General features: G+C 35.9%; 1 protein-coding gene across 2 annotated transcripts in view; it reads right to left on the reverse strand.

The window, feature by feature from the left end:
• The window catches only part of fer (fer (fps/fes related) tyrosine kinase), a 130,308-nt gene that overhangs the window by 58,218 nt on the left and 51,662 nt on the right, over positions 1-20,428 (reverse strand). For both annotated transcript variants that reach the window (XM_088911990.1, XM_088911989.1), the window contains 3 exons: positions 14,758-14,853; positions 6,178-6,381; positions 4,885-5,007 (listed from right to left, as the gene is read on the reverse strand). In XM_088911990.1, coding sequence (XP_088768116.1) covers positions 4,885-5,007; positions 6,178-6,381; positions 14,758-14,853 — 423 coding nt within the window. The remainder of the gene's footprint in view (positions 1-4,884; positions 5,008-6,177; positions 6,382-14,757; positions 14,854-20,428) is intronic.

A 20,428-nucleotide genomic window follows, 5' to 3' on the forward strand; every position in this document is an offset into this window, starting at 1 on the left:
CATGTTTTCAACAAAGGGAGATTTTCTAGTGTTTAGATATGGACTGCTAAAATATAATTAGGAAATTGATGTATTTGCACTGTATAAAAATTGGAATAAAACATGAAAAGATTTTTTACATCATGTCAAAGATACTATGAAATATGAAAGCCAGTATGAAATATGCTATATTTTTCGCAGCTGTCACCAAAGTCCCCCCACTCACCCTACAATGAGTGTGTTTTCAGTGTAGAAAATTAAACAGTAATTTACATTACATAACACACTAGCAGTTTTGCCAGTCTTCTACAAGTGCAAGGTACGAGATACAGGTACCATTATTATGACATATTTTTTGCCTTGGCTACAAAAGTGTTCAAACGGCAAAGGTGAGATCTAGTAACATGTCAATATTATGAAGTACTACCAAAGACAAATAAATATCACTGTGTTTTTTGCTGTTACTTTTTGTGCAAAGCAGTATGATATAGAACTTGTTTATTTGTAAACCAGATTATCACTCAAATCACAATTTATTTTTGGCTGTGAAAAAAAAACCTCTTAAAGTCTGATTTCACATAAACATTTCATAAAAATAAACTTTTGATAAATAGTTCAAAGGCACCATGCTAGCAAAAGAAAGTAAGCACATACCTCAAACTAAAGGAAGGAATATAAATTCTGACATTATACTGTGTTTGAAGATTCTTAAGATGTCAGTAACAATTCTTTAACTACAAATGGCTTGAATTCAGCAAGGTAAGGCAGCTAAACTTCTGAGTAGTGACCTATTAAAAATGGAAACCTATGAATACTCAAATTTATACAAATAATCATATTTGGGATGATGGTGGATGTTATATTATGCAAAAATTAATCTTCAAGGAAACATGCAAACTCTTACACATTAGCTCTACCCTATTAGCAGGCAGGAATGAACCAGAAAATATATTTAAAAAAAATCTATACAAATAACCCACAGAAAAGTGCCAGGAATTTGCTGAAATAAGAAAAAAATAAAAATGCAGAAAACCAGAAATCCATCTCATCACTCAAGTGAGGCAGAACACATTAAATATCAACACCAAAGGCAATATTTCCTCACAAAAATGGAGTGGAAAATTACTTAAGATCAGATGAAGGCTGCTATTAATTCCTTGTGAGAAATTTCACAGAATAGACTTTCAAGGACTAGCTTGCTGACTCAAACACAGCGCACTAGGGAAGTGACAGCACATGCAATGCTCAACACCTCTGTTCACAAAAAGGAGGTTTTCAATATCAGCTCATAATTGGAAGGTTCATAGATCCTTGAACACTTTTGATTAGCCATTGATTAGAAAAGGGACATTGCTGATGTATCCTTGAACAAAGTAGTTTGCTCAGATTGCTTTAAATAAACGTGTCAGCCAAGTACATTAACAACTTTCTTTCCACACCCTCCCTAAGTAGCTCAGCCAATGGAAATGAGACAGAAATTATGCAGGAGAGAGGCCTCACAGAAGAAGTAACATTACATTTAACATCTCTACATGAAACAAATCACAATGCTCAATCTATGACTCCAGTGGAGTTCAAAACCTAGAATTATCAACTGCAAGTTAATGTTTTGCAAACAGATGTTTCTTCTAATTAATTTTTAATTAATTAATTAATGAGTATGTGTTAATGTTACACAACATTCCCTATTTTAATAAAATAAATATTTAAGCCCTGTGAAAACTTGCTTGCGAACAGATGTGAACACTGTTAAGAAATTCTGCAGAGGAACCACAAGCATCCATAGAGTACAATATATTTTTCTACAGAAGGTTTTTTAATCAATTTCTACACTTTGTCCACAGCGTAAGATTAATTAATCTAAATCCACTGTATATAAGTTGGTTCTAGTAAAATAACAACTGAGGAAGCTTATTTAATTTACCAACAGGTCAGAATAAAGTAAATCACAGAGATGAACTAGTAGATATGACAAGCTGCTGGAAGGGCTAGCTGTAAAATTCCCCCATGAGACCTACTTAAATAATACACTTGGAGTTGATCACCATATTAATAAACTATACTGTACAAAGAGACCAGAAAGAGTACAGACTGTACAAATTCAAGCTCATGGCTTGATCACTGGAATATCACTGGAATAAGAATATTAGAATTACAGAACATCCCCAAGGATTTTAGGCATGAGGCTATAGGTTGAGTATGAATCAGTATTCTGGCCATTTTATTGCTCTTATAATATGGATCACATTTTCTGCAAATAAAAATGTATGCAGATTTGCCAATTAAACTGGAAACATAAAAAGTAATACATAACAGTTTTTGAACATCTTAATCTCTAGTTTGAATTGTCTAAGCAATGTAGAGTTGAAAAAAATCAAATTAATGCTTCCCACAATAACTACATTAATATAATAGAAGACGCACAATATTGTCAGGTCAGAGTATTTTAACAGAAAATGCCTACTCCCTGCTCTTTCAAAAATATAGTCTCATCAAATATTTAAAGAAAAAAAGTTTTCTCATCAAAAATATTTTTTCGTTTTTTTTCTTAAATCATTTATCTTGCACGATCCAAGGAACCGCCATACACATAATAGCTGGGCAGTTTGTTCCAAAAATAAGGTTCAATTTCTAGAATCCTAAGCAGCTGGAGCATCACCCAAGACTTGAATTGACTCCATGGCTATACTGTAACATACCAGTGGATTAGAATCCTCATTAGGCAGGCATAATGCTATTTCCCAACCTAAGATCAAAACTCTTACACTTCATTTTCATTGTCCTGCACATATCTCGTAAGAAGACACAGCTCACTTTATCACATCTTTCTACGGATTCTGTGCAATACAGGTGTGGTATTTCAAAGTATAGACCCGCAGATAGGCATATCTGACAACATGTGTTTATTTGCTTTCAATGTTACACTTTTTATTACCTAAAACATTACCTTAAATCTCCTTCATCTTAACTGTGACAAGACTGAAGTCATGCTTATTGCCCCCCCCCACCCCCCTCCCCATCAACCCTGTCTGTGGATGGTACTGTACTTGAGTTTCAGTCTAAATTGAAAACCCTTGGGGTGATATTTGATTCAGGCTTAACATTCGACCCACACGTGCAGCATATTGTTAAAACATCTTTTTTTCACCTCAAAAAACATCACTAGACTACACCCTATGTTATCACTTACTGCGGTTGAAAAGCTGATCAACACATTTTTCTTCTCCCGAATTGACTACTGTAATGCTCTACTCGCTGGGGTATCTAAATCCACATTGAACAAACTCCAGTATGTCCAAAATTCAGCAGCCAGAATCCTGACCAAGTCTAGTGCAAGTGATCAGAGTCCTTGCACTGGCTTCCTGTCAACTTCAAAATCCTCATGCTCACCTATAAGGCTCTGCATGGCTTGGCACCTGTCTGATCTATTATCGCCCTACTCCACATCTCGCAACCTTCACTCCTCTAATTCTGGTCTCCTAACTGTCCCCCCAAGCCCGTCTACACTCTATGGGTGACAGGGCCTTCTCCTGTTATGCCCCTTAGCTCTGGAACTCTCTCCTTCAAATCCAGATTCAAAACCTTCTTCTTTAGAAGAGCTTTTACTTAACTGGTTCCATTCTTCACCCCGCTGCTTCTACTGTATTTAGTACCACCATCTACTGTCTCCTCTGCGTATTCTCATCGTGCTTATCTTGCGTATTTTTTGTCTATTTTTAATTGTTGTTGTTGCTGTTGTCATTCTGTAAAGCACTTTGAGAAGCCACCTTTAAAGGTGCTATATAAAATAAAGTTTATTATTATTATAAAACAACATTGTTTAATCATTTCACAGAATTATATGTACGTGCAACAAATGCAAGTGATCTCCTATATCCTCTATACACAGTATTTAAGCTTGTTTTCACATCAGTGAAACTGTTTCATAGTAAACACATTAATAGTGTAATGCTGACAACAGTACATTAAATGGAAACTGCACAATGGGTGAATAATATGTATTTTTACCAGCAAAATTAAAACATAACACCACGGACTGCATCTCACAAAAAAAACACAAGACAACCTTAGATTTTCAGAACAGTGCTTCATAACTAGATACATCAGCATAAAGCAAATGTACTTTTTTTCATAGGAATGCTCATCTCACGTTTCAGATAAGAAAAGCACCAAAGTAAATAGATAATTTATCAGTTCTCCAGAAAAAAGCAAGCGCAAAAGCAAAAAATCACTGAAATACATAAAGAATGTTTTCCCGAAACATAACAATAACAATTGTAGTGAAATGTCTATTAAAGCTCCCCTCTACATTAAAATTGACTGGCTATAAAAAATTATCATATAATAGATTAAAACAACTGTCATTCAGCAAATTCTGACCATTCAAGATTTAAACCTATATGTAAACCTAGATGTAAACCTATAAAATACTGTAAATTCTATAACTAAAAGAATAGTGCAAAAATGTACACTTTTCTGAAACTGTAAACATTATAAGAAGCCTCACTAGGACCAGCAGTAGTGAAATACAACACTAAAATTATTTATTTTTTTCTTTTATTATTTATTTTACATTTTTTGGAAGGCTGAGAAAGCCATTCCAGGTCCCAGCTTCATATAATTCATGCAGATTGTTTTGATATTTGTTCAATTACTTTCAATTTTTTTAACCAAGGTAGATATTTTAGAGAAAATATTTCTTTCTAGTGTGTGCACTGAGTAAGACTATAAAAAATCTAAAGTGTCAGACAGTATGTTCAACGGGGGTTCTCTTTAATTAAAGACCCTAACCAGGCTTGTACTGCATATATTTTCCAAAATAATTCAATATATTAAAGGGCACACATTCATTCCACGAGGACACTGACCTTGACTTGACTTAAGGATATATATATAGAATTTTACCTTGACAACAGGATTCAGTAGCACAACTCCTGACTTCTTGGTAATAACTTGCTTTGTCGTATAGTGGTGTTCTATTAACTGGGGGATCGTTGCAAAACCAGTTCCTTCAAATCGATACTGATTCTGAGGAAATTAAAACAATAAACACATAAAATAAAAGCAATTTCCCAACAGTGAAACATGCAGTAAACTTAAAATTGTCAGTAAATTGAGCAGTCATACAAATTTAAAGAAGATTAAACAATACTTTCTTTAGCTATCATACAGATATGTGACATTTTATACACATAAATGACACCTCTTTTGTAAAGTATTGTGGAAACAGTAAAACCATTAAACAAGCTCCAAATTGCTTATAATTGCAGCTTTTAATTTAAGAATTCATGTATTTTTCTATTCTTTTGGCATGGAAGCCTGCCTTCAAGATATTAGTGAAGTAGAGGGTAGCTTTAACTCTGAAGGCTTTCAATTGCAGAGCCTGATTCGGTGTACTAGAATTGTAGGTTGTCTGAATGCCCAGTAGATTGTGCTGGTCAGAACGCTCGATCTGGTGCTGACTCTGGCCTGTCATACAGCCTTTTGACTGACATCAATTCTTTACTCCTCTTTGCCATTTTATTAAAAAAAATAAGTTTGCAAATGAGAGAAAATCATTTGGCCCATCTGACTTGTTTAATTTTGCCATCATTTGCACAAATATACAAAGTTCAGAGTGACTATCTATAGAAGGTTGCCTCTGCTTCGACTTTCAGACTTCTTACAGGTTTTTGAAAAATATTCATCTAACTTTCTTTCGAATGAGATTATTCTCTTTCAATAAATCTCGCTTTTTTAATTTAAACCTAACTGTTAAAACCAGCATATAACTGCACAGCATTATTTAATTTCAGTATATTGGCAACTAAAAACACATTATTACTATAGTGACCAATACAGTTAAATTGTTGCTCCGTGCACAAAATATTATAGTCATTCTGTGAAAGGATATACAAAATATCTAGCCAACATTTTGTTAAGTACAATTTAAGTAATTTCTACATCTAGAAATTACTTGATAGCAGACAGCTGCACAGTTTTTCCATGCATTTCATGTAACAGGAGCAACCCATACAATTTCTGAAAGATTTGTGCCAGCTGATGAGGAATTCTTCAACAGTGCACCCTTGATAATCTGTCCATGTACAACTAACGCATACTCACACTCCATTTTAATGAAGTTTAATCCAAGGATCATTCGTAATGGGAGAAAATTAATAGACGTAGTTTCTTTTTTGTTGTTGTTGTAATACTTACATCTGCGAACTGAATTATAAAGTGCCTTCGTTGTCCATCAGAAAAAACAGACAGCACATATTCCCCTGGTTTGCCATGGCTCTCCCGGACTAGAAAGTCACCTTGCTGTTTCAATAGTTCCTGAGCTTCTATTCTTGGGATGGCGCCGTGATACCATTCTTGATCTCCTAATGGCTTCTCACTGGTAGGAATCACATCAAAGAACTGAAAAATAGAGCAATAATAGTTTAATATATTTGGTTTCTTACCCACCCCAAAGAGTAATTCTCATTTAATTGAAGCCAGAGTTACATAAGCCAATTAATGTGCATCATACAGTCTGTTTATAGTGTCTGAAGGTAAATACATGGAATGCCTTGTAATTGTTGTTTATTCATTTCTCAGATACACATTTCAGTTGAATATGAATCATGTTTAGCAGAGTCATCATCACATGCAGTCATAAGCTTTTGGGATGTCTTTAACTGTCCTAGCAAAGCCAGTGCTTTTCAGTACTGCATGCTCCTTACTTTTTAAAAGAGGTTAATATTCACACTGAATTTTAATGAAGTGAATAACATTAGATTTCTAATGTATAAATATCTAAGGCATGTAATAAAACCAATTACACTTGTTTTTTAAGACTGTTTTATTGTTTTTTGATACGCTTAATTTATGAAAGTGATTTTAAATGTCTATTTTGAACATGTCTATAATGCGTATACAGAATTATAAATACTAACACATGAAATTCACACACATACAGTACAGTATTTTTGTGTATTGCCTCCAATGTTAGCAAAAAGGGGGGGATAAAATACTGGTTCATCATTGAAATACAATGAAATGGTAATTAATAATGCAGTCATGATTAAATTTACTGAATGCAAAGTGTAAATTATTTTGAAACACACTGCAGTTCATTTGGAAGTACCATTGGGCTCATTTAAAGGTAATAAAATCTTTATAAAGAAGCCTTTTAAAGCAGATTTTTAACTATGTTGAAATGTTATCCTGTAGAGACGATGAGCCTCGATATGATTATATCAGCGTAAAAATGAAAGCTGACCAAGTGGAACATGTAAATGCTGAAGAGAAAGGGGCCCATTATTGAGCCCTGAGGAACACCAGACTTAACAAGACCAATTTCAGACCTGTTCCCATTGAGAGAGACAAAGTGACAGCAGTCAGTGAGGTAATATAAAAGCAATTTATACTTGAGCAGCAAGAAACAAGCCTCTGTATATTAAAAACAACACAGATACATATATTTAATTAAAGACTAAGACTTATTTTTAATCCAAAGAATACTATACTACAACAAGAAAATCATGCCAGATAATTTTACTGGACATGATCTATGCATTTCACTTGTGCTTGCTTGACACACATATTGTAAAGATTTTATTAATAAAGAAAAGAGATCATGAAACATTTACCAATTAAGTTTAACATCTAAATACCTGAATTTATAACAAACAAAAATGTCAGTCTTATTCCACCAATGTTGGTACACCCGGGCTGCGTATTACTACAAACATGCACATCATGATCACAGACAATGCCATGCAGTTTCTTTTTAAACTAAACTCCTTTGGTGCTTACTCACAAGCATCGTAATGGTTAAAATTGGATAAAGGGTGATAACTCTATCATTAGAGATAGTTTTAGTAATGGTGAATGCAAAAGGGTCACAGCATTCAGGATATAGCCTATTCTATATGAATACATAAATACATAATTTTTCTTTAAAAAGCACAGCCTTATATTGTTTCAAGGTCTCATCCATTTCTATTACAAAAATCTTATAAGATTTTATTACATATGTGTTTTTATCTATAGAAGGAATTCTAGCAGTTAACCCGCTGAGTTATTGACTTTCTTCTTTGGAAAGACTAATGCAAAATAACTGAAAACCACAATTCGTTTCTCAAATCAACTTTTACCTTAGATTGAGACTATCCAGACCCTAATTATATATCAAAAGTTATTATATTGTGGTCACAATTTCCCAGTGCTTCTACCTTTCTTGTTCTATTTGGGTTACTTGCAAAATTAAGGATAAAATGCAAGCCCTTTTCCTTGTTGGTATTCTGAAAAGCTGGGAAAGAAAGCATGCGTGCACCATATCAATCATTTCAATTTCAGTTGGCTTATCTCCATCTATGTGAGGAAAATTGAAATCCCCCTAATAATATGATACCCTTCTTGCTACATGCTGATCTGATTGCACTGTATAATGAAGCATCATTATGGCTGGGCTCAAGTGGGGAGCTGCGTCACAGTACAGGCTGCACAGGAACAAGTAGAGGTTAATTCCGTGCTGAAAAGTAGAAAGAAAAAAAACATTTCAGCTGTTTTACCTGAAGAGGCTCGAGGGAGAGAGAGAAAAGTTGTGAGGAAAAATATCAAAAGAGAACAAACTACAGCACATGTAAGAATGGGCACAGCAGGTGAGAAAGAGTATCCAAATGAATGGAAATCTGGGGGAGAAGTGTGAAAAGACAAAATCTGTAAATTGAATGGAGAAGTTCAGAAAAGAAATTAGTCTACCACTGAGATCTGGTGGAAGATGTAATACAAGTTTAAGAATAATTTATTATCCCTTTCACTCTCACCCTTACATCTGAACAGCCGGAATGTTGCATTTTTCTACTTTTCAGTATGGAATTGACATCTAATTCATCATTATGAGCATGTTGCCTGGTCTGTATCACACTTCTATTGCTAAAACTAAGTTTTAATTCCAGTTTCAGCTATAATGATTTAGAAGTACTCGTAGAATTGTACGTTTTTCTTCCTCTGTACCATTTTTTATATGAATCACTACCAACTCACCTCTTCAGTCTTTTTTCCGTCTCTACCGAATTTTTTCCACTTGTATTAAATTCAAATTCATTTCTCTCTGTAAGCCAGCTTTCTGTAACTCCTATAAAATCATAGTTGCTTGCTAATACAGCTTCTAAATCAAATATCTTGTTTCTAATGTTCCAAGCATCAAGATATAGTTTTTAAGGCTATTTTTGCTCTCGCTTCCCTAAATGTGTTCTGCCTGCTTATTTTTCTATAGCATCTCCCCTCATCAGAAAATCAGCATCCAACCTGGTGTCCAGTAATAAGAATCTATGGACACTTTAACCTAGACGTATGAGTCCTTGAATGTGATTGTACTTTCCTACAGTCATGTCTTAACACTTCTCAACTACTTCCCCCCCCCCACCTCTCAAAAAGGCTGAGAAATCAGTTGCTCCAGATTTAAAGGCTGAAAAGGTCAACAAGATCACAAACTTTGATCTCCAGATGGAAGTTATTTGAAGAAAAATTATTCTGCAAAATAAGACACCAGGCAGTGGCCTTTGAGTTGAATAATTTGATATGCAGTAAGTATAAAATGTATAACAGAGGTGAATTAAGAAATCAAGGTAATAAGAAATTAAAATGAGGAGTAACTTTGCATTGTGATTATACAGAATGGTTTCCTCCTTTGCTACAGCTCTGTAGTACAAGCCACCTGTACAGTTCTTTTCAGATTTTACCACAAAGCCAATGCATGCACTGCATTACATGCCTCAATTAATTTTATACACATTTTATAAAGTGTGCATCTTGTATAAAACATACACTTTTATACCCCTTGTATAACATGAAATTGTTACACATACCATCAGCTGCAGCTCTCCAGTAAGTGGAATAGAATATAGTCAAGACCTGAAAATTGTACGTTAATCAAACTGTTATGGTGTCTGACCACACCTTGAATTATCCTCCATACCTTGTACAGAGAATATGGAAAAGAATCCAAATAAGCAGTCCTCTAACAATCCATTCCATTGATATTATACAGATTTTAGAATGTTTATGGAGAGAATTATTTGATAAAGAATAAAGAATAAAATCATCGACTTCTGATTTCTAGAATAAAGAGCATACTGTACATCTTACCAATACAGGAGAATACTGAGTAAATGGTGTTCCAAACCCGCTTATGTGTGTGATACAAACGCCTAAGCAAAAGCATATTTCGGTTCTTTTTGTCACAATCCAGACTTCATTTGATTTATTATTGGTGTTAACAGCAGCAATAAATTTCATTATTAATACCGGCCTGAATGCCAAACAACTAATTAGAACTGTGATTGAAGTGCATTTTTAAAAATAATTTATTCAAACCATCTCCCTCTTAACTAATTGCCTGTTTTTATTATTATTAAACTACTTACTCTTTTATTGATAAATGAGCTCAATTAAAACACTATAATGCCTTACTGAATCGTTCCTACAGTTGGTGTTGTCGACCAAACCACAGGATTACTCATATTATGAGGAACTTTCCTTTTTACTTTCATTTGCTATATGCTGTATATAAAAAGAAAAGATGCACAGAATATCAAATGCAATTTACTGCATGTAAGAATATAGTTTTCTTGTGTTCATCTTAAATTAAAATGGAACCATGCTGTTCAAATATATAATGATGCACAAAGAAATGTAATATTTAGATGTTAAAGATTTCATTAAACAATTTCACATAAAAATGTGAACAAAAACACAGATCAAATAATATAAATTCCTTTATTTATATTGTACTTTTCAGGCCTAAGGACTCCCGAAGACCTTACATATAGGAGGCAACCAACTTCATCCAAAGCTGACATACTGTACAGCACCCACCAAATTGGCAGTCATTATACTCTAAGAACCCCACAAAACAGCACATATCTGAGTGAGGCACTTTACCAATTGAGTTAAGAGGGAATTTTAGGTAATATTATACAATCTTACAGGGTAATTTAACCATAATACTCATAATACTCAGTACTGTACAACTACTGTACAAGGGTTAAAGATCAAGTAGTAAGGTCCTCAGTTTAAAGGTTGCATTAGAAGAACTTAACCTCTTATAATCATATGACACAGTGTCCCCCATCACCATACTGTAACATGGGATTGGAAATTCTGTTTAACAAGGAAGTTTTCCACATACTGGTTGTCCAAACACTATGTAAAATACCAACATGTTTTTCTTAATGGTCTCCCTTCCCAGTACTGACCAAGACCAGGCTAAACAGAAGTCATGTCTCTATCATCACGTGATTACATTGTTCTGATTAAACACAACACACTTAAAGTGACAACACTGCAAACTTTTGTGGCATAACCTCTCTGACTTTTAGTTCAATCCTGGTAGTTTTAAGGCACAGACATGATCAGCCACTTGATAAACTGCTGTGGGATTGTTTGGCATTATTACTGTGCAATTTCTGAAAGATGGTAAAAGTTGTCAGGTTTTCCTTTTGAGGGCATTGGCAAGTTGGTTCTTTTGGATGCATATCAAGAAAAATGCTCCAACGCTCAGCTTGAGTGCTTCCTGCACCATTTCACCAACTTCCACCCGTCCCTCAAATATACGGTTAACATATCTTCCACTACTCTTCCGTTTCTAGACATCAACTTCTCCATCAACTACCCCCGACTCTCCACTTCGGTTTATTACAAACCCACGGATTCACACAGCTACCTCCTGTACAGCTCATTTCACCCCAAACACACTAAAAACTCTCTCCCTTTTTCACAGTTCCTTAGGCTACGACGATTATGCAGCAACGACATCAACTTTGAGAACCAAGCCCTCAAAATGTACTCCTTTTTCATCAACAGAGGATACCCCAGCAGTGTGATTGACAGGGCCCTTGCCCAAGCCAAAAACACCCCTCGGACCATCAACCCGATCAGGAACTCCCGCCGTAACAACAGCATTCCTTTGGTGCTTCCCTACCACCCCAACACACTTCCTATCCCCAGGACTATTAACCACAACTTTTCCATCCTACAGGATGATCCCTCCATTGGGGCCCTCTTTGCTGATCGCCCCATCATCTCATATCGCCGACCACCTAATCTGCGTAACCTCCTTGTTCACAGCTCCCTTGACCGCCCTCAACAACCATCCACACCAAGCACTTTCCCTTGCAACAGAGCTCGCTGTATCACCTGCAACTACACATCCAACACCACACTCATTCGAGGCCCCTCAGGACAATTCCGGATCACCCAGATGGCATCTTGTACCTCCAGCAACCTTATTTACTGTATCTCTTGCAGTAAATGCCCAGCCATCTACATTGGAGAAACAGGAAGGAAACTCTGAGACCGCTTCAGAGAACACGTCAGGGCTGTGAACATTAAAGATCTCTCCAAGCCCATTGTTTCTCATTTCACCTCTGACGGCCACAACCACTCTAATCTCTCCGTCTGTGTTCTCAAAGATGGTTTTCCGAACTCATACATCAGAAAGACTACCGAAAACCAAAATTATTCTGCAGCTAGGATAACACATTCTCCCTTCTCTTAACGACAGACTACTGTTCTTTTAAATTTTCTCCATTCATTGGAAGTTTCATTTCACACCTTTTGATTGGCCTCTCTTTCTGTCCCCTGCTCCCACCTCCCACTCCTTCTCCCTCCCAGCCTTTGTTCTCCCGCTACATTACCTTTGCCTATTGCCTTGTTTCCCTCACACCTGAAGAAGGCTCCACGGCCGAAACGTTGTGTTCTCTTTCTTCTTTTTTTCAGCATGGAATAAACCTATTACTTGTTCCTTATCAAGAAAAATGTTGGGCATTGCATGATCTCTGCATTACATTCTGATCTTCACAGCCTTGTGAAGCCTAGCACTATGTAATTTTGCATTGTTCTTCGATCAACATTTCCAGAGAAGAGAGGCTCAAAGGAAAGAAAAAAGTGCTCTCTCAAGGAGTTCATCATCATATTGCTGAGCTTGAGCGTGTTTGCCATCAATCCATACCAAAGATGTTTTCACATTAAATAGGATTCTTCACCACATCTTCACACCTCCACTGCCCTAGACATTAACCTGAACAATGCAACACTCAGGATAATTCTCAAAGATGTGTCTCCACACATGTCAGGAACTGAACTGCTAATAAAACAAGCCACCACTCTTCTCTGCCACCACCTCAAATGTCCATGAAGATGTCAATTTCCCTTGGCTGCCAACATTACCCCAGTCCTCGGAAAATGCAGATCACTTTCAAGAAGATAATGAGCTTTTGAGGTTATTTCTTCCTGGAGTTTCCCATACTATAACCCAGGGGTCAGCAAGCTTTCAGAAGGGGCCTGCCAAAAGTTAGCTCATGCACTTTTTACAGATTTGCTTGCCACTGATACTTTTTTAAAGTCAATTATAAGTGTAATTACATTTTGAATAATAAATATGAAAATATAACAATATACAAATTAATAGACTTATGTCTATGTCTTATGTATTTTAGTGTGATCCTTTCCCTTGCCAAGTTCTCCAATCTCAGGCTTGTAGCAAAGTTTGAAACTGCCTGTGCATCAAGGCAGATCAAGCAACAAGAAAATTTCCTGATGAATAATACAATGAAAATTAATTGTGGAGTAGACAATGTGATTTACAATGATCTTCACAAAACCCTACTGTTTTTTGATCATAGCTGGGGCACTGTCATTCGTCCCAGAATGTATTTTCTTGATGTCAATTCCTCTTTCCTAAAATGATTAATAAAAGTCTTAGCCATATCTTCCCCTGTAGTTTTGCCATGGATGGCACAGCTCTTCTTGAATTTCAACTGGGTCACAGTATCTCACAAGAATAGCTAATCCCAGTTTTTTGCTCAAATGCATGCACCCAGAAGACAAACAGCACAGCCTTTATGTTGAACAAATTCATATTCATTTCTCCAAAAGGGCTGAGATCAGAGAACATCTAACTTTGCTTTCTTAGCAACAACCATTCTATTCAAGTGTCTGAATTACAATTGAATGTGGAAAATGTTATCTGTAGCAATGATGTGACCATTCCTTTTAAAACAATAGGCTAGCTCTGCTAAAAATCATGCAGTAAATAAACCAAATGAATTGTTTCTTTTATGCCAAAAAGTGTGTTGGAATACACAGAATTATAGACCATTAAGCATTATTTTTTTTATCTAATTTCATCATTGCTTGGAATTTCTGTGTTTCAAAAGACATGGTTGCACAACTTTTCAGCTATTTCAAGTACAACCCCATAAAATTCAATTACTTTCTTCAAGCTTAGCTAATTTTACAATCCATAAATGAGCACAGCAAAATTCAAGAAAGATATACCTAGAGAGACAGCACAAGAAAGAACTTGATGTGAAAACAGAAGACAAAAAGAACTTATTTTGCCTGGGCTAAAGAAGTGCAAGACGTTTCTTTTGCATACAACTACCCAACAGAGTTATCACAAAGACCAAGGAATTAGGAGATTAGGAAGGTTCTTTAAAGACAACAAAATCCACTTTCAGACACCCAACCAAAACTAAATGGGTACAGAAACTCCTAGGATTTCAACAACAGCAGATATAAGCAAAAAGACATTGTAAATTCAAAGAATACGTGTGTTTTGAGGTCTAAAAATAGTAATGACCCTTTTTAGTGATGGTATGGGAGTTCATGGTATAAATTACGCATATATCTGAGGTTTCAATTATTACAGGAATAGGTTTAAGATGGTGTCAATGACACTGTGGAAAAATCTGAAGTATGAGATTATATTTTAGATATTCTTTCATAAAGATATCAGGTACTTACTGATGAGGAGCCCAAGACTGACTTTGGGGACCGAATTATCCCTGCAATGGAATGGCGTAAGGTGTCAAACTTTGAAATCTTGTCTTTGCCTTTATCCTGGAAGAAAGATAAGAAAATGTACACATTAGGGTAAATCCTAACCTGAAATCTCTTTAAAAGAAAACATTAAAAAACTCCTCAAAAGGAATAAAATGGAATACGACTGTGATAAGAACAGACTTTTTTTGTAAGGATAACCATTCACTTTCATAATTACCCATGAATGTACAGTAAAGAAAACAACAAATTGTGACAGCAGTTCTGTGTTTCTTGTTCTGTGGCACTGAAATGATAAAGCCAAGCCATGATGAAAACTGTCATTTGCCTGATACATGGCAAACTTAAAAAAAGTACCACAGTGCAAATGCTCACTAGTCAATTTCCCTAAGGTCGATACTCTAGGACAGAAAAATAAATAAGATAAATAATCTGTAAACTCATACTTCTCCTCATACTGCAAGCTTACAATGTTGTGCACTTCTGCATAAATAAATCTCAATGTGTCAAGATCAAATTTGAGAGTTAATCTATACTGTGACTGAAGAAAAATAAACAACCATCTGTCATTGACTCAAAATGCATATCTATAGCTGGAATGTACCGTCATCTACAATGCTATACTGTTAAGGAAAGTTGGAAAGCACTGTTTTAAATTTAACTTCGATATGAATTTCAAAGGAGTTCTGTAAATTGGGGAGGTAAGTTTCGTCTACATGTTTCTAAATTTTATTTTTTTAAATTATTAATATCTGCAAAATAGCAAGCAGACAGCAAGTTACCTTCCATTTCCCCATGGTTCCACACTTAACAGCCTTCAAACAGAGGTACTAGAAAAACTGTAAAGTCATAAAACTGGTGTAGCCTGTATCACGATTGGTTGAAATATCTACTGAAATAATGAAACTACAACCATTTATGGGTTTAGAACATAGGAATGAATAAAACATCCAGGCCCTTATCCAAGCTCCACTGCAGCTTAAAACAGTACATGCCAAATGAGAATCATGAGCCTTTCAAGATAACAGATCCTTGTCCGTTGACAGGTCGATTTTTACATCAGGGGATTAAATGGCTAGTTAAAACTGCTCATTGCATCACTATGGATACAGAAGGCTCTTTGTGCTTGTGGGCCTGCCAGAGCTGGGGATGATCAGCTCATTTCACGCAGCTCAGGTAATGACAAGATAAAGGAGCTTCTTCAGATAAATGAGTCGTGAGGATTAGTAGTAGCTAAATAACTCTTCCTAACATCACAGAAGTTATGGTCCGACAACAATGTGTGCATTCTGATGTGCTTCCCACCAGCACGCAAAAGCAAAAGTTTAACCCTGCTATTACTGCATTTCTGCAGCTTTGTGCTTATATTTTGAGCAATCATCAATTTTAAAATGGGCATAGCGCTGGAGACGTGCTGTCTTTTAACAGCTCATGCTGCTTCTAATAGAGCCATTAAATAGAATACTGTCTATAGTCTGAATGCTAGTACTGTATCATATCATGCTTATTTCTTAATCATCATTATTAATAATAATAAAAATAATGACTACGAAAGATGGCTTGTCCTTAGGTTTGCTACAAACACTCATTGCAGAAGAGAAGAAACAAAATTAAGTATAATCTAGTCTTCCAGCATTTCTACTGCTGTAGAACCTGCTTCTCCTCCCTCTGAATGCCCAAAACACACAAGGATCATCTAGGACCCTAACATTCAAAGCTTAAAAGTGTCATGTCAACTACAGGTGTTTCTGTGTCACAGTAGCCCAAGGAAAGCCAACTTCAAGCCCAACCCAGGGATGTACTCCTTACTACAACCTAGCCCAAGGAGATTTGAAGTCATTGTCAGAACATTGAACACCCCATCATTTATAACTTAAATCAGTGGTTCTCAAACTTTTTGGACCAAGTACCACCCCTAATCCAACCAAAGCATCCAAGTACCACCTACAAGTCATTGTCTCATAGGAACCCCAGAAATTCTCAATGACCAACGTAAGTGCGCGTGCACACACACTCACACACATATAATAAATATTATAATAAACTTTATTTGATATAGCACCTTTAAAGGTGGCTTCTCAAAGCGTTTTACAGAAAAAAAACAGTAACAACAAATAAAAATAATAAAAAGCACCATTTCAGTGAGAGGGGTGAGCCTGCTTAGTCGAGCAAAGCAGATGTGAATTAATTTTTCGAGCCTTGATACAATTCACAACAGAGTCTAACAGATTTTAAATCGTCAGGCATTTTCTTGATGGCAAAGGTCTCGCTGTGGATGTTGCAATGCGTCCATTAATTTCTGGAGCAACCTCTCTAATTCGTGCAACTACACCGCTATGTCGGCTTGTCATTGCTCTAGCACCGTCTGTACAAACTCCGACACATTTTATCCAGTCGATGCCATTCTCTTCGATAAATTCATTCAGAAGCTGAAATATGTGCTCTCCTGTACTTCCTGTTGGTGGCGGCTTACAGAACAGAAAGTCCTCATGGGATGTACCCTCAAACCCGTATCTAACGTAAACGAGCAAATTGGCCAAATCGACTACAGACTCATCCAATTGCAGTGAAAAACATCTGCTCATCTTAACGCGCTCTATCAACGTACTTTTAATATAATCCGCCATATCAATAATTCTATGAGTGACTGTGTCTTTCAGGGGGGCAGCAGGTCGAGCTGTTTAGCAGCTTTTTCTCCACACATAATATGTGTTAGCTCTTTTGCCAACGGTAAATAAGGTTCTTCAAAAATAGTGTGGAGCTTACTGCTTTAGCAATCCGCAAGCTTGCATTTTTCCGCATTTCCGTTTTAGTTTTTTATTTCATGCGCATGGGAGCGAAACACAGAGACGCTCGGTGTATTTTTCTCAAATTAACTTAGAACAGTTCTTAAATATGTTTCTGTTATCTATCACGCTTTCCTGTGCTCACAAGATTACCAGCGTTTGTAGCATGTATTTCTATCCTGTGTTAACAACATTGGCATTGTTCCAAAATCACGCACATTCTCCTACCTCCCTATTTGCTGAAGATAGCTTTTGTTTTAAATACAATTGGTCACTTGCGTCCGTAGCACGCATTCCTATAGAGTGGTATAGAATTACATAGTAGCTCTGTGTCCACTGAAGTATTAGCGCGCACTGTATCGTAGTACGTAGGCTGCGTATTCGACACGTAATAAAATAGAAAATATGAAAACACGTCACGATTTTTCAGCGCACACAACAAAGTTCCAGGGTCATATGGCGTACCAGCTGGTGGCGCTCTGTGTACCACTGCTGGTACGCATACCACAGTTTGAGAACCAATGACTTAAATGAAACAATCCTTTGCATATAAATAAGAAACAAACATTCACTTAAAAAGGTTTCTACATAGTACCAACATCGTAAGTATACCGCTTATAATTTTTCTCCATCTCTGTGAAGAAATGTATCAATTGATATTCTGTGGCAAGAACATCTTTGTGAATGACATTTACTCAACACAGGCAGATATGGATATGAGGAGGATAACAAGATGTCTGTATCAAGTCCATACTTTAAATGTGATTCTTAAAAAAGACTTAGCAAATACACAATTTCCCTAATTGCTGTAAATATGATTTTTGAGAACTACTTTCTTTACAGGAAATGTGAAACAAAGTGTATGTAAGATTTGTTAGGAAATCTTAATATGAAGAGCAAATCTATGCGACTTGAATTGGCTAATTACACTATACGTGAGTCTTACAATCAAGTCACAATCACTCGTATTTTTGATACAAAAATAGTTCTTCATTTTATAGTATATAAAATAATTTGCCACAATCTTCAAAAAAGCAAAAATAAATGAAATTAGATAGACTAAGTATATAGGTGTGAGCAAATTTATATTAATTTACCACTAGCAACAGTTTCATTTCAACACGCACCAAACAAGCCAGTCTATCCGCTCAATTTTTGTAAAACAGAAAAATCAGGGACAGCTCAAGCTGATGTATCACTTGTAAAATCGGTCTATTTCCAAACTAAATTTAAAAAAATATTTAGTAACAAGCAATGTTACTAGCCTCTTTACCTCCACCCTTTGCAGCATTTTTTTTAAGTCTGATACATATCAATTATATTTTCCATTAATTCATCTTAAGCAAAAAATCAATAATTCACTTCAGCAATACGATGCAGCAGAATGAATATGTTGTTGCTGACCAATAATTGAGTCCAAGAAGAACAGATTCTGTTTGCCACTAAAGAGAACAGGTGGCTCACACCTGTTCACATAGTGATTTTCTCTCTTACTCATCTCAAGTTCCTTGAAACTCAGGGTGACTAAATGGTCTTTGCACCATACATAGTCAAATTGGCCGAGAAGCATTTATGCTTATTTCTGAATTTGCCAAATGCTGTGAGAAGAACCAACACAACTCACTTTAAACCACTTTTTAAAGCCCACTTTTTCACACATTTCACCATTTTATCTGTTAACACTGCCAGCTCTGCATAGGGTGGAGCACACTTGGAGACTCGCTCAACAGCAGAGTAAGGGGCCTTCCAAATGGCTTAACTAATAAAGAGCTCTGTGGTCCAAACATTATTAAAGTCAGGCTCATGTCACTACCTGGCATTGCACAATTGGCTGAGCACCGCCAGGGGTAGCATTGGGATTTGTCAGCCCAGGTTTTCTCAGTTCTTGTGAAACACTGACCTCTGTATCTTCCGCAGCAACTGCCAGCTTGCAGTATTGACAATGAGAGACACAAATAGATGGTGATACATATGATGACATATGATATGAGCAAAGCACTGTAAAATGCTAGAGACAAAATATGAAAGATTCCGACAGGTAGGTGGGTTGGATGAGCACGTCTGCCTCTCTTCATTCTCCCTGCAGATGAATCATATCTCTGAGCTGAAGCAAATCGGATGGGCATATAAAGCAAAAAAAATGTTCAATTGTTAATTGTTAAGAGAAGTTTGATGTTGTGCTGCCAAAAACATAAGCAAAACAGAGCCCTTTCATAACCTTATAGCTGCACATTGCCAAAATCTCATCTCTCAGCAATCACACCTACAGCTAATTCCTAGCCAAGAATTCTTCTAGCTCTCCGGGTGAAATGAAATGTTTGAAATGGGAAAAATTAAATTGTATTGATGATTTTAAAAGTTTACTTATTTTAGTGACAGTTAACACAAACAAATTAAAGAATAAAAAATACAAAAATTAAAATTGAACACTCTTTATGCCAATTAATTAAAATAAATAAAATGCAGCCATGCAGTTCTGACCTTAAGGTTGTGCACAAACTCCATAAAATAGAGTGTATGCTGAAAATGTTAATACAATAACTGTGCATAAATATAGCAGGTGGAAATTTAAACAGACAATGTGTTCAATTTGATCTTAATATCTGAACCTTAGTAAACCCTACAAAGTCTATACATTATATCGTGCATGTACTATATATTCTTCATGCTCTATAATACTAATTGTATGATTAAATAAAACTATAACACTTATTATTGACTACACATGAAAAATAACGTACAATTTTAAAAACTCTATGCATGTCCTATGAACTATACGTTCAGTGTACTGCTGAATTGAAAAATATCGTCTTTACACTGCCACCTAGTGGTAAAAAACATTTACCACA

This window comes from Atractosteus spatula, chromosome 3, assembly GCF_055471065.1.
Source record: "Atractosteus spatula isolate fAtrSpa1 chromosome 3, fAtrSpa1.hap1, whole genome shotgun sequence".
NCBI lineage: Eukaryota > Metazoa > Chordata > Actinopteri > Semionotiformes > Lepisosteidae > Atractosteus > Atractosteus spatula.